Source organism: Schistocerca piceifrons, chromosome 11 (assembly GCF_021461385.2).
Source record: "Schistocerca piceifrons isolate TAMUIC-IGC-003096 chromosome 11, iqSchPice1.1, whole genome shotgun sequence".
Taxonomy (NCBI): Eukaryota; Metazoa; Arthropoda; class Insecta; order Orthoptera; family Acrididae; genus Schistocerca; species Schistocerca piceifrons.
In genome coordinates this window covers 133,809,263-133,824,593 of record NC_060148.1, presented here as the reverse complement: position 1 = coordinate 133,824,593, position 15,331 = coordinate 133,809,263, and the positions used below count along the sequence as shown (strand labels likewise).

General features: G+C 41.8%; 1 protein-coding gene across 1 annotated transcript in view; it reads right to left on the bottom strand.

Annotated features, from left to right (window-relative positions):
* Positions 1–15,331, bottom strand: part of LOC124719963 (E3 ubiquitin-protein ligase MIB2) — a 215,178-nt gene that overhangs the window by 42,128 nt on the left and 157,719 nt on the right. Inside the window, exon 14 of the mRNA XM_047245178.1 lies at positions 195–347. Within this exon, the coding sequence (XP_047101134.1) occupies positions 195–347 (153 nt within the window). The remainder of the gene's footprint in view (positions 1–194; positions 348–15,331) is intronic.

The following is a 15,331-nucleotide window of genomic DNA, read 5'->3' as shown; positions in this document are numbered from 1 at the left end:
GCTGGGTTTCACACAATCACTGTCTGCCGAATCCATATTTGTTCCTACAGCGGAGATTTTCGGCACACTCGAGGATAAAACACATTCGAAAGTTGTGCAACACACCCACATCTGTGATGTATGCCTGCAGCAGTGCTGGGGCTAACAAATGACTCCGGCAGTGCAGGCCACTCACGCTCGGCAGCCGGACTCACCCCGTAGATGGCGGGCGCCTCCAGCTCGTGGATCTGCGTGCAGATGGACGCGCGCTTCATCAGTGCCAGGTGCAGCCCCGTGTCGCCGTCCTCGTCCTCCGCATTGACGTCGCCGCCCGTCGACACCACCAGCTCCACCACCGAGCAGTGGCCCTGCGACCGCATCGGAAAATGCACAGCTACCGAGAGAGTCACAGCGAAACTCTCGACAGATCCTCCGCTACGACTGCGACTCCGACAGTGTAATAAAAGTGACTACGTTACTGTAATCTACAGACGTTACACTAAGAATTGACACATTGTGACATCGTGTGACCACATGCTATACAGAACATATCAAAAATAGAGAGCAAAAATTTAGATATTTATTCGCCATATGCAGAGAGCTAAAAACAGTTCGACATATTTTATTTTAACTATAATTTTTTTGTTGCATTACTTATTTACTTACTTGTAGTGATACAATTTACAGTATGAGCTCATTTCAGAATTTTGTCATTATCTAGTGTACCTGTGAAGATGGGACAATAGGTATAATATTGTTCCTCGCGTCTGCGCTAGTCTATGCATATGTATGTCACCTAATGCTTACATCTTAATTGGTATGTGTAGCACCACAATCATTTTGGAAACCTGTATCCTCTCCCAGCCTCATCCCTACTCTTCCAAAGAGGGCATATGTGTAATATCACTAATTTACACCAATTTAAACTGCTGCTTTGATTTTGTCTTTTCTGGTTATCTGGGTTCAAATACACCGAACTTTATTTATTTATTTATTTATTTATTTTGCAGCAAATTGATAATTGTTTTGACATTGTTTACATTGGGCCTCACCAGAATGTAGAATGAAGGAAACATGTTGGATTAAAAGCTCATGTACCATCACCACTTGTACATTATACAAACTTCAGGCACATGGTATGAATAATTTTGCTATTGTAACTATGGAGTAATTAATGATTAAAGTTCTGATATTTCTAGTCGTGAAAAGATAGCTTTTTTATGTTTTCGAGCTAAAAAATTGATTGTAACTCTAATAGAAATATGACACGGTGATTTTTCAGTCAGCATCAAATATGCTCATGTTCTAATTTATGTTAGTTAACAGAACTGTAATTACGACTATACAGAAATGTAAAATTTTACAATGCAAAATTTAATTAATTAAATCTAGGCCTTTCATTCAATAAAACTAATAGCTCTGTTCACCTGTAAATGATAGTGTGATCATTCTTTAAGTAAGTAAAATGATATAAGCAAAATAACAAAATATATTGTTGTAATGATAAAACATGTAATTTATGGTCTTAATAGAAACAGAGTCTTTCTTGTCTTTGTACAAGACTATTCACTTTTATTTCATGTTAATTTGGGTAGTGTAGTTTCAGCTCTCTGAGACTGCAGACGTGTGTGCAAGGTGCGTTTGCTTGTGTGTGTGTGTGTGTGTGTGTGTGTGTGTGTGTGTGTGTGTGTGTGTGTGTGTGCGCGCGTGTGTCTACTGCTGAGAAAGGCCTTAATGGCCAAAAGCTACGAGTGTGTGAATCTTTATTGTGCCTATCGCGACTCAGCATCTCCGCTATATGGTGAGTAGCAATTTTCCTTCACTGGTATTGTTAGATTCCATCCTGGATTTTCCATTGTTTGATTTGTATGTAATTTGGGAAGATGTATGTAAAAAATTTTACTGTATACATCTAAAAATTTAATATGTAACAATGACAGTAATTGTTTAAAATCATATAAATAGAGGTGATTTGTACGCCACCACAGGTCAGTCTGAGGTCAGTCTTACGTCACTCATGAGACAGTATTAAGTCAATTTTATTCACGTAGTTTGCTGCCGAACACCTAGCGTGCAACATAAAACTCTTTGTGAACAAGAAATATTGGTATTTTTTTTTTAACCATTGCACGATTCCCGTGTGGCGATGCAACAACATCAAGATGAGCTTATGACATCATTAAGAAGCAGCATCCCAGATTACACAAGATACGTATTATTTACTTGCTGGAGGGTATCCGTATTACGACGTGATATACTGTTTTTCTTTTGCTAAGCAACAATACACATCCCAAACTTCACACCACAAAAACATTTTCGCCACAATATATTACATACGACATGGACCATATCACGCCTCGGAGCAGGTATGTCGGTTATATTTCTGTTACGATACAATCATATTATTTATATATTTACTTTTTCTTTGTGTGATCTTGTAATGTTATTTTTGATAGCTCCAGCTCCAGCAATGTTATTAGTTTACAATGGAATATCTACTTCACGGAAAGTCAGTTCGTATGTTTGATTTTTCGGAGATAGTATTTTGTGATTTTTATGTAAGTGATAAGTGTTCTACTGTCTTATGTTTATCACTATCAAAAATAATTTTTTAAGACTGAAAATAAAAAGTAAACCTATAAATAACATATCAAACAGTCATGGGACAGTGATATGCTCAAATACAGATGGTGGTAGTATTGCATAGACACAATATGAAAGGCCACTGCAATGGCGGAGCTTTCATTTGCACTCCAATGATCCGTGTGAAGCCGGCCGGTGTGGCCGTGCGGTTCTAGGCACTTCAGTCTGGAACCGCGTGACCGCTACGGTCACAGGTTCGAATCCTGCCTTGGGCACGGGTGTGTGTGATGTCCTTAGGTTAGTTAGGTTTAAGTAGTTCTAAGTTCTAGGAGACTGACGACCACAGATGTTAAGTCCCAAAGTGCTCAGAGCCATTTGAACCATTTTTTGATTCACATGAAAAGGCGCCCAATGTGACAATAGTGGCATGACGGGAATTAACAGACTTTGAATGTGTAATGGTAATTGGAGCAAGACGCACGAGACATCCTGTGTCCAAAATCGTTAGGGAATTCAATTTTCCGATATTCACTCTGTCAAAAGTGTGCCGAAAATACCAAATTCCATGCACTACCTCTCTCTCACCCTAGACAACGCAGTGTCCAATGGCCTTCACTTACCAACCGAGAGCAGTAGCTTGAAATCAATGTGGGACGTTTGACAAACGTATCTGTTAGGACAGTGCAGCGAAATTTGGCACTGATGGGCTACGGCGGCAGACAACTGACGTGAATGCCTCAGCTAACAGTACGACATTGCCCGCAGAGCCTCTCCTGTGCTCGTCGACTACATCAGTTGGACCCCAGGCAGCTGCAAAGCCGTAGCATGGTCAGACGAGTGCCGATTTCTGTCGGTATGAGCTTACAGTAGGGTTCGAGTGTGATGCAGACCCTACAACCCCACGGATCCGAGTTGTCAACAAGGACCTGTGCAAGCCGGTGGTGGCTCCAAAACGGTGTGCGCTGTGTTTCAATAGACGGAGTGGGTCCTCTGCTCCAACTGAACTGATCACTGACCATTTGCAGCCATTCACAGGCTTCACGTTCCCAAACAATGGTGGAATTTTTACAGGTGACAATGCGCCATGTCACCAGACCGTAATTATTCTTTGCCAGTTTGAAGAAGATCTTGGACAATTAGAGTGAACGATTTGGACATCCAGACTGCACGACACGAATCCCGTCGAACATTTACGGGAGAGATTCGAGAGGTCAGTTCGTGAAGAAATTCCTGCACCGTGAGCACTTTTGCAATTACGGACAGCTATACAGGTAGCACAGCTCAATATTTGTGCAAGTGACTTTCAATGACTCGTTCAGCCCCTGTCACGTCAAGTTGCTGCACTGGGCTGGGCAAAAGGAGGTCTAGTACGAAATTAGGAGGTAACTTGTGACGTTTTTAGTGTATCGTAACTATATGACAGTCAACATTTAAACTCTAAGATGCCATACGATCCAAATCGTACCGGCTAAGATGTAAGAATTAGGTGTCTTGTTTAGACACAGACTAACACAGATGTTAGGAACAATCTTATACCTATAATGGCATCTTCACAGGTACACTCGATAATGGCGAAACACCAAAATGAGCTCATCCTGTAACTTGTATCACTAGAAGTACATAAATAAATAGTGCAGCAAAAACATTGTAGTTAAAATAAAATAACCCATTCTTCAATCACATGTATGCTGTGGGGCATTGGAAAGAAATCCACTGAAAAAAAATTTCATTACAACACCTGTCCAGAATTGTTTGGTTTCAGGGTTATGGCCTCCAAAACACCGATATTCACCAGAATGCTTTTCCTGCTGCAAGCTGTTGCTTTTAAAGAAGATGTTCGAAAATTTCTATCTCCTGTTCGAATACAGACCCCACATCGATGCCTCACGGCTGAGGAACCCAATCCCAAACTCCAGGAGTTCTGCATATTTCGTTACTACCTGCCACAATTTCATTCCGAACAGATTCCGTCTCAGGCAACAGAGACAAATAAACCGACAAATGCTCCACAAGTAGAAAATGATACGGCTCACATAATGTGAGTGAGAAGGGCGAGCAATCCGTCAAGCAGGAAACCTTCGATACAAACGCTGCTGGGCCATACGACTGAAGTGTACAAAAGTGCCACAATGCCAAGAAATGAGCTCGTAGATAAACAGACAGTGGAGTGCTGTCAACAGCATGAGATATGATGTTTTCCAGGAGGTCTGTGTACACCTGCCCCATAATTATGTTTACAAGTAAATAGGACCCAACTAATTGATCACCAATGATAGCGGCCAACAAGCTGAGGGAGAACCAAACTCAGTGATGCCACTCATGTGAACCGCACTACCATCTGCGAATAATGTTACGGCAGAAAGTCTAAAGAATCTGCAGCACACTTCTGCCCGCACCATTCACAGAATGTAATGTGTGGAGGGTGATCTACTGCTGACAGGGTCCGTACACATTGCAAATGTTAAGGACACAACCGCTGCCCCCGCAACCGTCTCCAACAGTCATACGAAACCGAGCACTTCAGGACGTGTTTTAATAAAGTTCTTTTATCGTCTACTAGCTGCAGTGCCCAGTGCTGCAGGTAAGATCTCTGCAATTGTTTTGCTTCTTTATACTAATTTTGTAGATGCTATGAACCACCTGGTTGTGACACTTTACTGTATGCATCTTATTGCCGATATTCACAAATAATGCGATGCATATAACCTTCCGAAGAAGGGCACTGAGTGTCTGAAATCGGTACAGAAATTAAATTTCTTTTACGCAACTGACTGCTTACTTTTTGTTATGGATTATGAACTCTTATGTAGGCAGTGATCTCCCTCTTGTCTTGAACGTAAAGTGTTCAAAATTTCATCAAGATCAGAATAAAACTGTAAATTCATATGAATTACAAAGAAAACAAATGAGCTGACATTCTTCTTTATATAAATGGGGAATACATATCTAAAACCATGCCCTCTATTTCTGTACAGGGTGTCCCATTTGTCTTGACCACCCTAAATAACTGGTTGTCCAGAAGCACTGGGTGCCGAACCGCACAATAACCCTGGGTTCGGTGTGGGGCAGTGGAGGGGTGAAGTGGACTGCAGTAGTCACGTGGGGTTGCAGACCACTGCAGCTGTGGGGACGGAGCCTCTCCATCGTTTCTAGGCCCCCGGTTAACATACAATACAATAGGGTGGTCAAGATAAATGGGACACCCTGTATATGTTCATGTGTGTGTAAATTCCGAAAGGACCAAACTGCTGAGGTCATCGGTCCCTAGACTTACACACTACTTAAACTAGAACAAAAAACACACACACACACACACACACACACACACACACACAGGACTCGAACCTCCAGTGGGAGGGGCCGCGCAATCTGTGACTTGGCATCTCAAACCACATGACCACTCTGTGCGGCACCTATTTCTGAAACACCCTGTATTCACAAAACGATTGACATTGATGATGTTTTGTTTCAACTATGTGCTGTCTTTGAATGTCTCATTTAAGACAAAAAAATCTGCTGCAGAAATTCATCCAAGTGTTTAGCATACATGTGGAGATGTGTGCAACAGAGCTAGGAGTGATGGCAGACAGGTGGAACAGCCCCACAGTACACGGCAAGTGGAGAGTCTACTACTTCATTACGGAAGACAGGCGTGTCACTGAACGATATTGCAACAAAACATTCGACAGGGCCAAGTGCGAGGCAAGCAATGCTCCAAAATTCGGATTATTGAAATTTTTGAGTGCTAGGTCCCAAGTACTTTCACTGAAGACTACAAAATTCAGTATTTTTCAGAGTACTTCTCAAGATCCTGAAAGGAGAATTGTAAAAACATAGTTTGAAGAACAACTTTTTCTTTGCAATGAAAATAATCTAATACAAACCTTTATCCATAATATTTTTACCAGTGGTCATAAGAGTAAAAAATAGGATAACTAAGAGATATGGAACTGCAGAATATCCTTCATTGATACATTTGAGAAAATTTAGTAACAATGGATGTTTGAGTACATCTACACCTACATCCATACTCCGCAAGCCACCTGACGGTGTGTGGTGGAGGGTACCTTGAATACCTCTATCGGTTCTCCCTTCTATTCCAGTCTCGTATTGTTCGGGAAAGAAGGATAGCCGGTATGCCTCTGTGTGGGCTCTAATCTCTCTGATTTTATCCTCATGGTCTCTTCGCGAGATATACGTAGGAGGGAGCAATATACTGCTCGACTCTTCGGTGAAGGTATGTTCTCGAAACTTTAACAAAAGCCCGTACCGAGCTACTGAGTGTCTCTCCTGCAGAGCCTTCCACTGGAGTTTATCTATCATCTCCGTAATGCTTTCGCGATTACTAAATGATCCTGTAATGAAGCGCGCTGCTCTTTGTTGGATCTTCTCCGTCTCTTCTATCAACCCTATCTGGTATGGATCCCACACTGCTGAGCTGTGTAAAATCGAACTGGTATCCCATCAGGTCCAGCGGCCTTTCCTCTTTTGAGCGATTTTAATTATTTCTCTATCCCTCTGTCGTCCATTTCAATATCTACCATTTTGTCATCTGTACGACAATCTAGAGAAGGAACTACAGTGCAGTCTTCCTCTGTGAAACAGCTTTGGAAAAAGACATTTAGTATTTCGGCCTTTAGTCTGTCATCCTCTGTTTCAGTACCATTTTGGTCACAGAGTGTCTGGACATTTTGTTTTGTTCCACCTACCGCTTTGACGTAAGACCAAAATTTCTTAGGATTTTCTGCCAAGTCAGTACATATAACTTTACTTTCGAATTCGTTGAACGCCTCTCACATAGCCCTCCTCACACTACATTTCGCTTCGCGTAGTTTTTGTTTGTCTGCAAGGCTTTGCCTATTTTATGGTTGCTGTGAAGTTCCCTTTGCTTCCGCAGCAGTTTTCTAACTCGGTTGTTGTACCACGGTGGCTCGTTTCCATCTCTTACGATCTTGCTTGGCACATACTCATCTAACGCACATTGTACGATGGTTTTGAGCTTTGTCCACTGATCCTCAACACTATCTGTACTTGAGACAAAACTTTTGTGTTGAGCCGTCAGGTACTCTGTAATCTGCTTTTTGTCACTTTTGCTAAACAGAAAAATCCTCCTACCTTTTTTAATATTTCTATTTACGGCTGAAATCATCGATGCCGTAACCGCTTTATGATTGCGAGTAGGGGGTGCAAATATACAGCAAGATGGAATTTCTCTTTCTAGCACATTGTTTTCTAATGAGGAGAAAGAGATAGCTTCAAAATATTTTCAGTGTCGGGTATCCCAGTGGGTAGCAGAAATATGTGAGGAAGACAGATGAGCAAAAGAGATGGAAGATATTCTACAAAATTTTCAGAATGTCCTGGAACCAGAAACTGTAAATGCTATGTTACACAGATCTCAATTCTCAAAGTTCTGTAAGGCAAAGTTCAGCACAAGCGTCACGACTGACTTGACACCAAACGTGGATAGACTGGCACCAAAACATCAAATGTAAGGATCAGTATATTAACAAAAATAATCAATATTTGAAAATATAGCGTGAATGTGTAGATAAAAAAAAATCTACTCACCAAGTGGCAGTAGTAGAACAAACACACAAAAGAATTAAAGGTTGCCAACTTTCGGAGCACGTGGCTCCTCCTCCTGGCAGAAGACTCGAAGGGGCAGGAAGAGGACTGGTGAGGTTTAGGAAAAAGAATTAGAGTTCGGAAAAGTAGCCCAGAAGTCCAGGTCAGTGGACACTTACTGGATGGGATGAGAAGCAAAGACTGATTGTTCAGGACTGCATCAGACAAGATTTGAAAAACTCAGAGCATAAAAAGTGGAAGACAGAGTAATATGAAGGACAGAGATTACTGTCAAAACATCATGCACGAGTTAACATGAGCAAAAAGCTAACTGCAAACGTGGGAGTGGTGCGGCGAAAAATAAACAGATCGGAAAATTAAAGACACAGAAAACCAAAATGAAGTGAAGAAAGAATTTTTACTGTGAAGAAATGCCAATAGTGAAGAAATTAACATAAATTAAGGCTAGCTGGGTGGCGAGAACCGAGGACACGAGGTAGCACCAGTTGCCACGTGTGGAGTTCTGAGAAACTGGTTTCTGGGTGGAGGATCCAGATGGCGCATGCGGTGAAACAGGCACCAAAGTCTCACTGTTATGTTGCACTGCATGCTCTACAACAGGATACTGTGTATTGCTAATATACCAGGTGTACCGGTATGAAATGAGCGTTTTTTTGTGAAAATGAAACACTAATTTTGAATTGAAAAGTAAAAACATTTTATTCAAAGTACTGACCATTGCTTTCTATACATTTTGACCACCTTTCTGGCAATTTGTGGACACCACACAAATAGAAATGTTCGTCTTTTGAAGCAAACGAATCAGACACCCAATTTTCGACTTCTTCGTAGGAATCGAAGTGTTCCTCAGCCAATGCATGTCCTGTTGATGAAAACAAATGGTAGTCGGAAAGGGCCAAGTCTGGTGAATACGGCGGGTGTGGTAGCAGCTATCAGTCGAGTGTTTTGATTGAATCCTGAACCAGTTTTGCTTTGTATGCAGGTGCATTGTCGTGTTAAAAAATTTCTTTGCTGTGTCTTCTGGCCCATTCTGGTCTTTTTTTCAATCAATGCATGGTTCAAATTGATCACTTGTTGTCTGTAGCGATTAGTATTCACAGTTTCACTGGGTTTTAGAAGTTCGTGATACACCACACCTTTCTTATCCCACTGAACACAGAGCATTGTCGTCTTGCCGAAACGATCTGGTTTTGCAGTCAATGTTGACGGTTGTCCCGGATTAACTCACAATTTTTCCCGTTTAGGATTCTTAAAATAAATCCATTTTTCATCGCCAGTAACAATTCGATGCAAAATTTATTTTCTTTCATGTCTTTGAAGCAAAATTTGACAAATGGTTTTTCGGTTTTCCATCTGGCTTTCATTCAATTCGTGTGGCACCCATTTTCCACACTTTTGGATCTTTCCCATAGCTTTCGAATGGTCAGAAATTGTTTGTTGTGCAATATTTAGTATTGCTGCCATTTGCTTCTGACTCAAAGTATCATCTTCATCCAATATTGCTTGCAATTCTGCATCTTCGAACTTTATTGGTGGTTTTCCACATTCTTCATTACTTACATCAAAATCATTATTTCTGAACTGTTGAAACCATCTTTTGCATGTTGCTTCTAATAGAACATGATCACCATATGCCTCGACAAGCATTCGAGGTGACTCTGCAGCACTTTTTTTCAAATGAACACACAAAATTAATGCTTTCCGCAAATCATCACTTTCTGGTATAAAATTCGACATTGTTAACACGATGAAAACATATGTTGTTTGTTCCATTGTTCCATGACTTGGTGCATACTAAATATCTTTGACAGATGTCATACCAATCAAACAAACAAAAAATAATAATAATAAAATAAAATAAAATAAGGCTCGTTGACAATAAATGTTCCCTATCAACACATTCGTATCTTAACGCTCATTTCATGCCAGTACACCTGGTACACCCTCTGCTTATGCCCATTCATCCTAACTGATAACTTGGCACTAGTCATGCTGATGTAAAAGACAGAACAGTGTTTACAAAAGAACAGGTATACAACATGTCATTTCACACGTGGCTCTCCCTTTGGTAGTATATGCTTTGCCAGTTACAGAGCTGGCATTAGTGGTAGCAGGAGCATGCATAGGGCAAGTCTTGCAGTGGGGATGGTCACAGGGGTAGGAGCCGTAGGGTAGAGACACAGGAGCGGAAGCAGCGAACAGTCTGACGAAGATATTAGCGAGATCGGGTGGGCAATGAAAAGCTTTTCTGTGTGTGGTGACCGAAATGCCTGACAAAATGGACCTCATTTCAGAGCACAATTTTGGGAAATCATAGCCTGTCAAAGTAGCTAATTAACGTGTTCAAGACCAAGATAACACTGAGTGATAAGTAGTAGAAGACCACTTTTCTCAGCTTTAAGAGCGGAAGAATCCATGTCTAGTGAAGAGAAGAGAACGGGGAAAGAAATAAATTTACAGCTCCCAGCTTTGATGAAATGAGGTTGGAAGAAATCGACATTCTGAATGATTGAACTGACTTCAAGTTGTCAGGATTCCATTAATTGTCCTTCTGAAAGCCTCAGCAATTTTGTGAAGTGGAATGCCACACAGCTATCTCGCAACCACTGAGAGTCTAGCGACGGAATGCAGTGTTCGGGAGGTGAATGCCGACTGAGTTTCTATCAGCTATCCACTCAAAAATTCAGCCAAATAAACCCGTATAAAATAATTGCTACATCATAAGGGGATGCACACCACAGTATTAAAATAGATTTCTTTTGTATCGAGGAAAAATTCAACCGAGAAAACTAATAAGATGGAGTTTCTGGTTTACCTTCACGAGGCAAAATGTGTAGTGCTATCATATCAGTAGGTACATAAAAGAAGGTACACCCTACTTTGGTATGAGAAGTAATAGTTCCTTCCTCACGGATCGGAGACAGCTAGGTCGGGGAAGGTTAAAAAGGAAGGACAGGACGAGAGGGACCACCTGTAGTGAAGACAACAGCAGACCGGAAGTGGGGAAGGACTACAGAGAATAGGCCAGAGAAAGTACGCCGATAAGCACTGGGCCAACTTTGGTGCAGAGATGATAATGACAGAATGAGAAGTAAAGACAGATGTGGCAAGGTAGAGATGAATAATACAAGTAAATATTAAGACAGGAAAAAGAGTCAATATAAAGTGATGACAACGAAATGAAATTTCACGAGTTGAGACATTAAGTGATGTTATTTCACCGATTACAAAATCGAGTCACACTCAAAAAGGTCTCGGTAGAAAGAGCTCACTTATCAGTGTGACACTGCAACCCCACTGGCCCGAACGTGGTATCCTCTCCCGAAGGACGCCGGGCCTCAACTGCTCTAACCGGTCACCGATATCCCAGATACCGGCGCTAAGACCGGGCGACGTCCGAGCTCGTCCCACGCGCGTCCTATCGCGAACAGATCTGCGAGTCTCGCCGGCCACAGGAGTAGCTCGACATCACACACGCGCCATCTGTGGAGGAGTACTGTCCTGTCAAAAACTGGCACCGCAATACAATCGGACGTGAGGTGAAAGGTGAGGACACGTGCTGTCTGTGACGTCCCTTTTGCCAGATTTCCTCAGTCACTATAATCTGTGACCAAGTCATATTTGACAATACCATAAGTAACACTGCTATGCCTCTCCAGAAGTGTAGAAAAATGAGACATCTTTCCAGGCCGCTGCCACAATTAGCAACGACCGTCATCCTGGGGTTAGAGCAGAACAGCGATCCGTCGCTCCCCACCGGTAAGTGCTCACCAGTCCAGACGGGGATATTTGTTTTGTGGCTTTAAAATGGTAATTCCCTAGTCCTGCAGCTGCCGGTCTCCGACCGACGGTGAGGGATGTCGCAGGGAGTCCACTACTTTTTCTCAGACGGCAGAAACGGACTCGAAGAGGTTACCGTGCACTCGACGCATAGTACGTCATTCCTCCCCGTGACCGTCAGATGCGAATGACCAGTGTGTCTGCCCTCACGTTCTCACACAGTCTGACACTGAGTCACTGTCACGTAAGATGCCTCGAAAATCTGGATACTGCACGATTCGACTGTTCGGCCAAATGAAGCCCACAGTGGGGGGGCCCCTTTCGAATGCCGTCGGTACTGATAATAGTGTCTTTCACGAGTACTTAGCACCTTCGTGTCCTCCGTACACCCCTTACGTACTGTACCGTGCCCAGTAACGACACTAAACACAAAGAACACTAATGCGTCGAGGGAGTTATACGGTGTGGTAGCCCTCAATACCCATCCGCGAAGAAGGTTCCCCATTTTTATCTGAAGGGCATACTTTAGAAGATATGAGGGCTGGGAAGTTTCACCCTCTAGAAATTTCTAGAACATTTTAGAGTTTTTGAGAGCATTCCACAACATTCCAGAATGTTCCAGAACGTTACACAGTGATCCGGTACATTCTGAAATGTTCGGGGGTAGTGTGGAACATTCGGGAAGATTCCAGAATGTTCGGGAAAATTCCACATCGTTGTGGAACACTCCAGAACACACACTAATGTTGTGGAATGTTCTGCAACATTGTGGATCATTTGAAGTGTTTTTGGTATGTTTTTGAATTCACCACTGGTGGGGCTACGCACGAGTTGGGGTATATAAAGTGAGACCCGTCGTGGGTTCGAACCTCAGTTTCTTATGGGTGACGCAGGAGGAACTGAAAAAGTAGTGCAGAGAGTGAATAAAAGCAGTGAAGTGCGAGTAGTCAAAGTGATACAGTGGCTGAATATAAATCAAAAATAAAGTGCGTAAGGTGTGTGAAGTGTACTTAGTGTAGGAGGTACTGCCAGTTCTGAAGTAAAATGGAGAAAACAAAAACAACAGTGAAAAAATGAAACAGAAAAGGAGTGAAAAGCACCTTAAAGTTCCCGACAAAAGAGAATCGGCAGCGCGAGTAGCAGAGAAAGCGAAGAACAATTTCCAATCAACTTAGCCTACAGTTTTACGATTAACGAAGTCCACAGACAAACTTCAAAAAATAGCAGCATCAACCTAAAAGACTTAATAAACTCGCAAAAATCTGTACATATATATGCTGGGTAACAAAATGAAAAATACTGTTTAGAAATGAGTATTGTAAATATGTTTTCAATAAAAAAAAATTTTACCTCGTAGTTTAAAGTTCATCCTTTTATTCCAGCTAACACACAATCTGTTATCAACTTCCTGAGCAACACTGGGTACCCCAGGTAGAAAAACATAAAAAGAAGAGGGGCAGACGTGTTAACGGACCCCAGGAGGGTGTGGCGATGGAGGGATAGAATGGTGGAAAAGTGCCCATCTTCGGAGTTCTGGGCAACTTGTACTGGGTGGAAGAATACAAACAGTGCATTTGGGGTCTAGATACTACCATCTGATAGAAGTTTCCCTGAACTCCAGAGATAAGAACTTGCCGCAACACATCCTCGCGTCCCCAAACCCTCGTGGACTAAATGTTCGTTAGCACGTCCCAGTCTCTCCTTTTTATATAATTAGTGACTTCTTGTTGTCTTAGTTCTTAACTCTCTCCCTCCTAATCTGCCCTTACTTCTCACACTGTCCTGATCATCTCTGCACTCAAACTGGCTCAGTGCTTACCACTATACAATTTCTGATGTACTCTGACTGCTCCCTTCAGTTCTCTCTACCCTCATCCTCGGTTCTGAGTGATCTGCCCTTCCTTTTTAACCTTCCCACCCCTTCCCTCTTACTTCCGTAACAAAGGAAATATAGTTCCAAAAGCTACATACAGCTGCATTCAAATTATTAGACCGAGGACCTTTTTCGACAAAAATTTACATTTATCACACATATACATCCACGTACAGGTTACATTTGTATAGTCAATGTTTGTGTGCGTGCCTCTGTTATTGAGTGGCATTTTTATTCTGTTTCATTTTGCTTTTATCAACATTTTAATGTTAGTGTCTCGGTACGAGATTTCCCATAGTTTGTCCGAGAGATCTTGTTTCATAACTGAAGCAAACCTGGAGGGTGTATACAAAATTCCAAATTAGAAAAGATGTGAATACTAGCACAGGAGACCTCAACAATCCCAACATTCAATATACATTTCTTTAACGTAAAAAACAAACATTGTAATTTGGAGCACAAACTCTGAATTTTACATTTCATTCCCAATTTCCCACAGCATTATACATATGTTTGCCCAGTCTTTTCCAGCAATATGCTTTTAAACGACATTCAAACGGCCTCCGCCTCACCATCACAAGAGAAACTTCAACACCCACACATTTCAGATGATGGCTCCAGTCAGTAGAAGTAAGTTTACAGTTCACTATTGCCACAATTGTAAGTGTTCTCATTTTCCTTCTCTGTTTGGCTCGTATTCACCACATTCGTACACTGAAAGTTTGATTATGCTGACAGTTTTCTGTCATACTCTCATTCTGCCAGCAATTTCTTGCTGTGCATAAATATTCCCATAAGATCACTTTCTTTAGCAACTTCAAGATGTATTCCTATACTAAAGACATTCAGATTCACAGGTTATATAATGTCTTGTTAATGTAACAACAAGTTAGTGGAATAAGAACCAAGCTGAAGCTCACTTCAGAAACAGTACCGTAAACACAGTACCATGGCTTGTGCACTGCCAGCCTGCACTAACACAGACTGGAGGGGAAATCACAAATGTTGGCAACTGTGAAAACAACAGTGATCAGCGAGGTGCTCCAAAATCTCATAGTATCAATCAAGAATGAAGTAACCAGTAAAACCAATCAGGTATAACACTGTTCTCCCTCATATTTATATCAGTGAACTTAGGAATACTAAAAATACAGGGTGTTTAAAAAGGACTTCACAACTTTCAAAATTCATATAAATTAATTCACTGTACCTACAGAGATGACTGTAGTGTCAATTTGTAGGGAAATACATCAAGTTTGTCTTGCGTAGACCGGTACAGACAAATCGCACCATAAGGACCGTTAGCGGAAGTTGCATTAAACATGGCTGCCTCCACTGGACCTGAGCGTGCTAGCTCGTGTGTTTTGGTTTGAAGAATTGAAGTCGGTGACAACAGTTCAGCGTAATTTCCATACCAGGCACGCTGAAGATGCTCCTAGTAGGCCTACAATTTATGAGTGGCATATATGTTATGTGGAAACAGGGTGCTCGGTAAGACACGGAAAAACATCAGGTCGTCCGAGCACA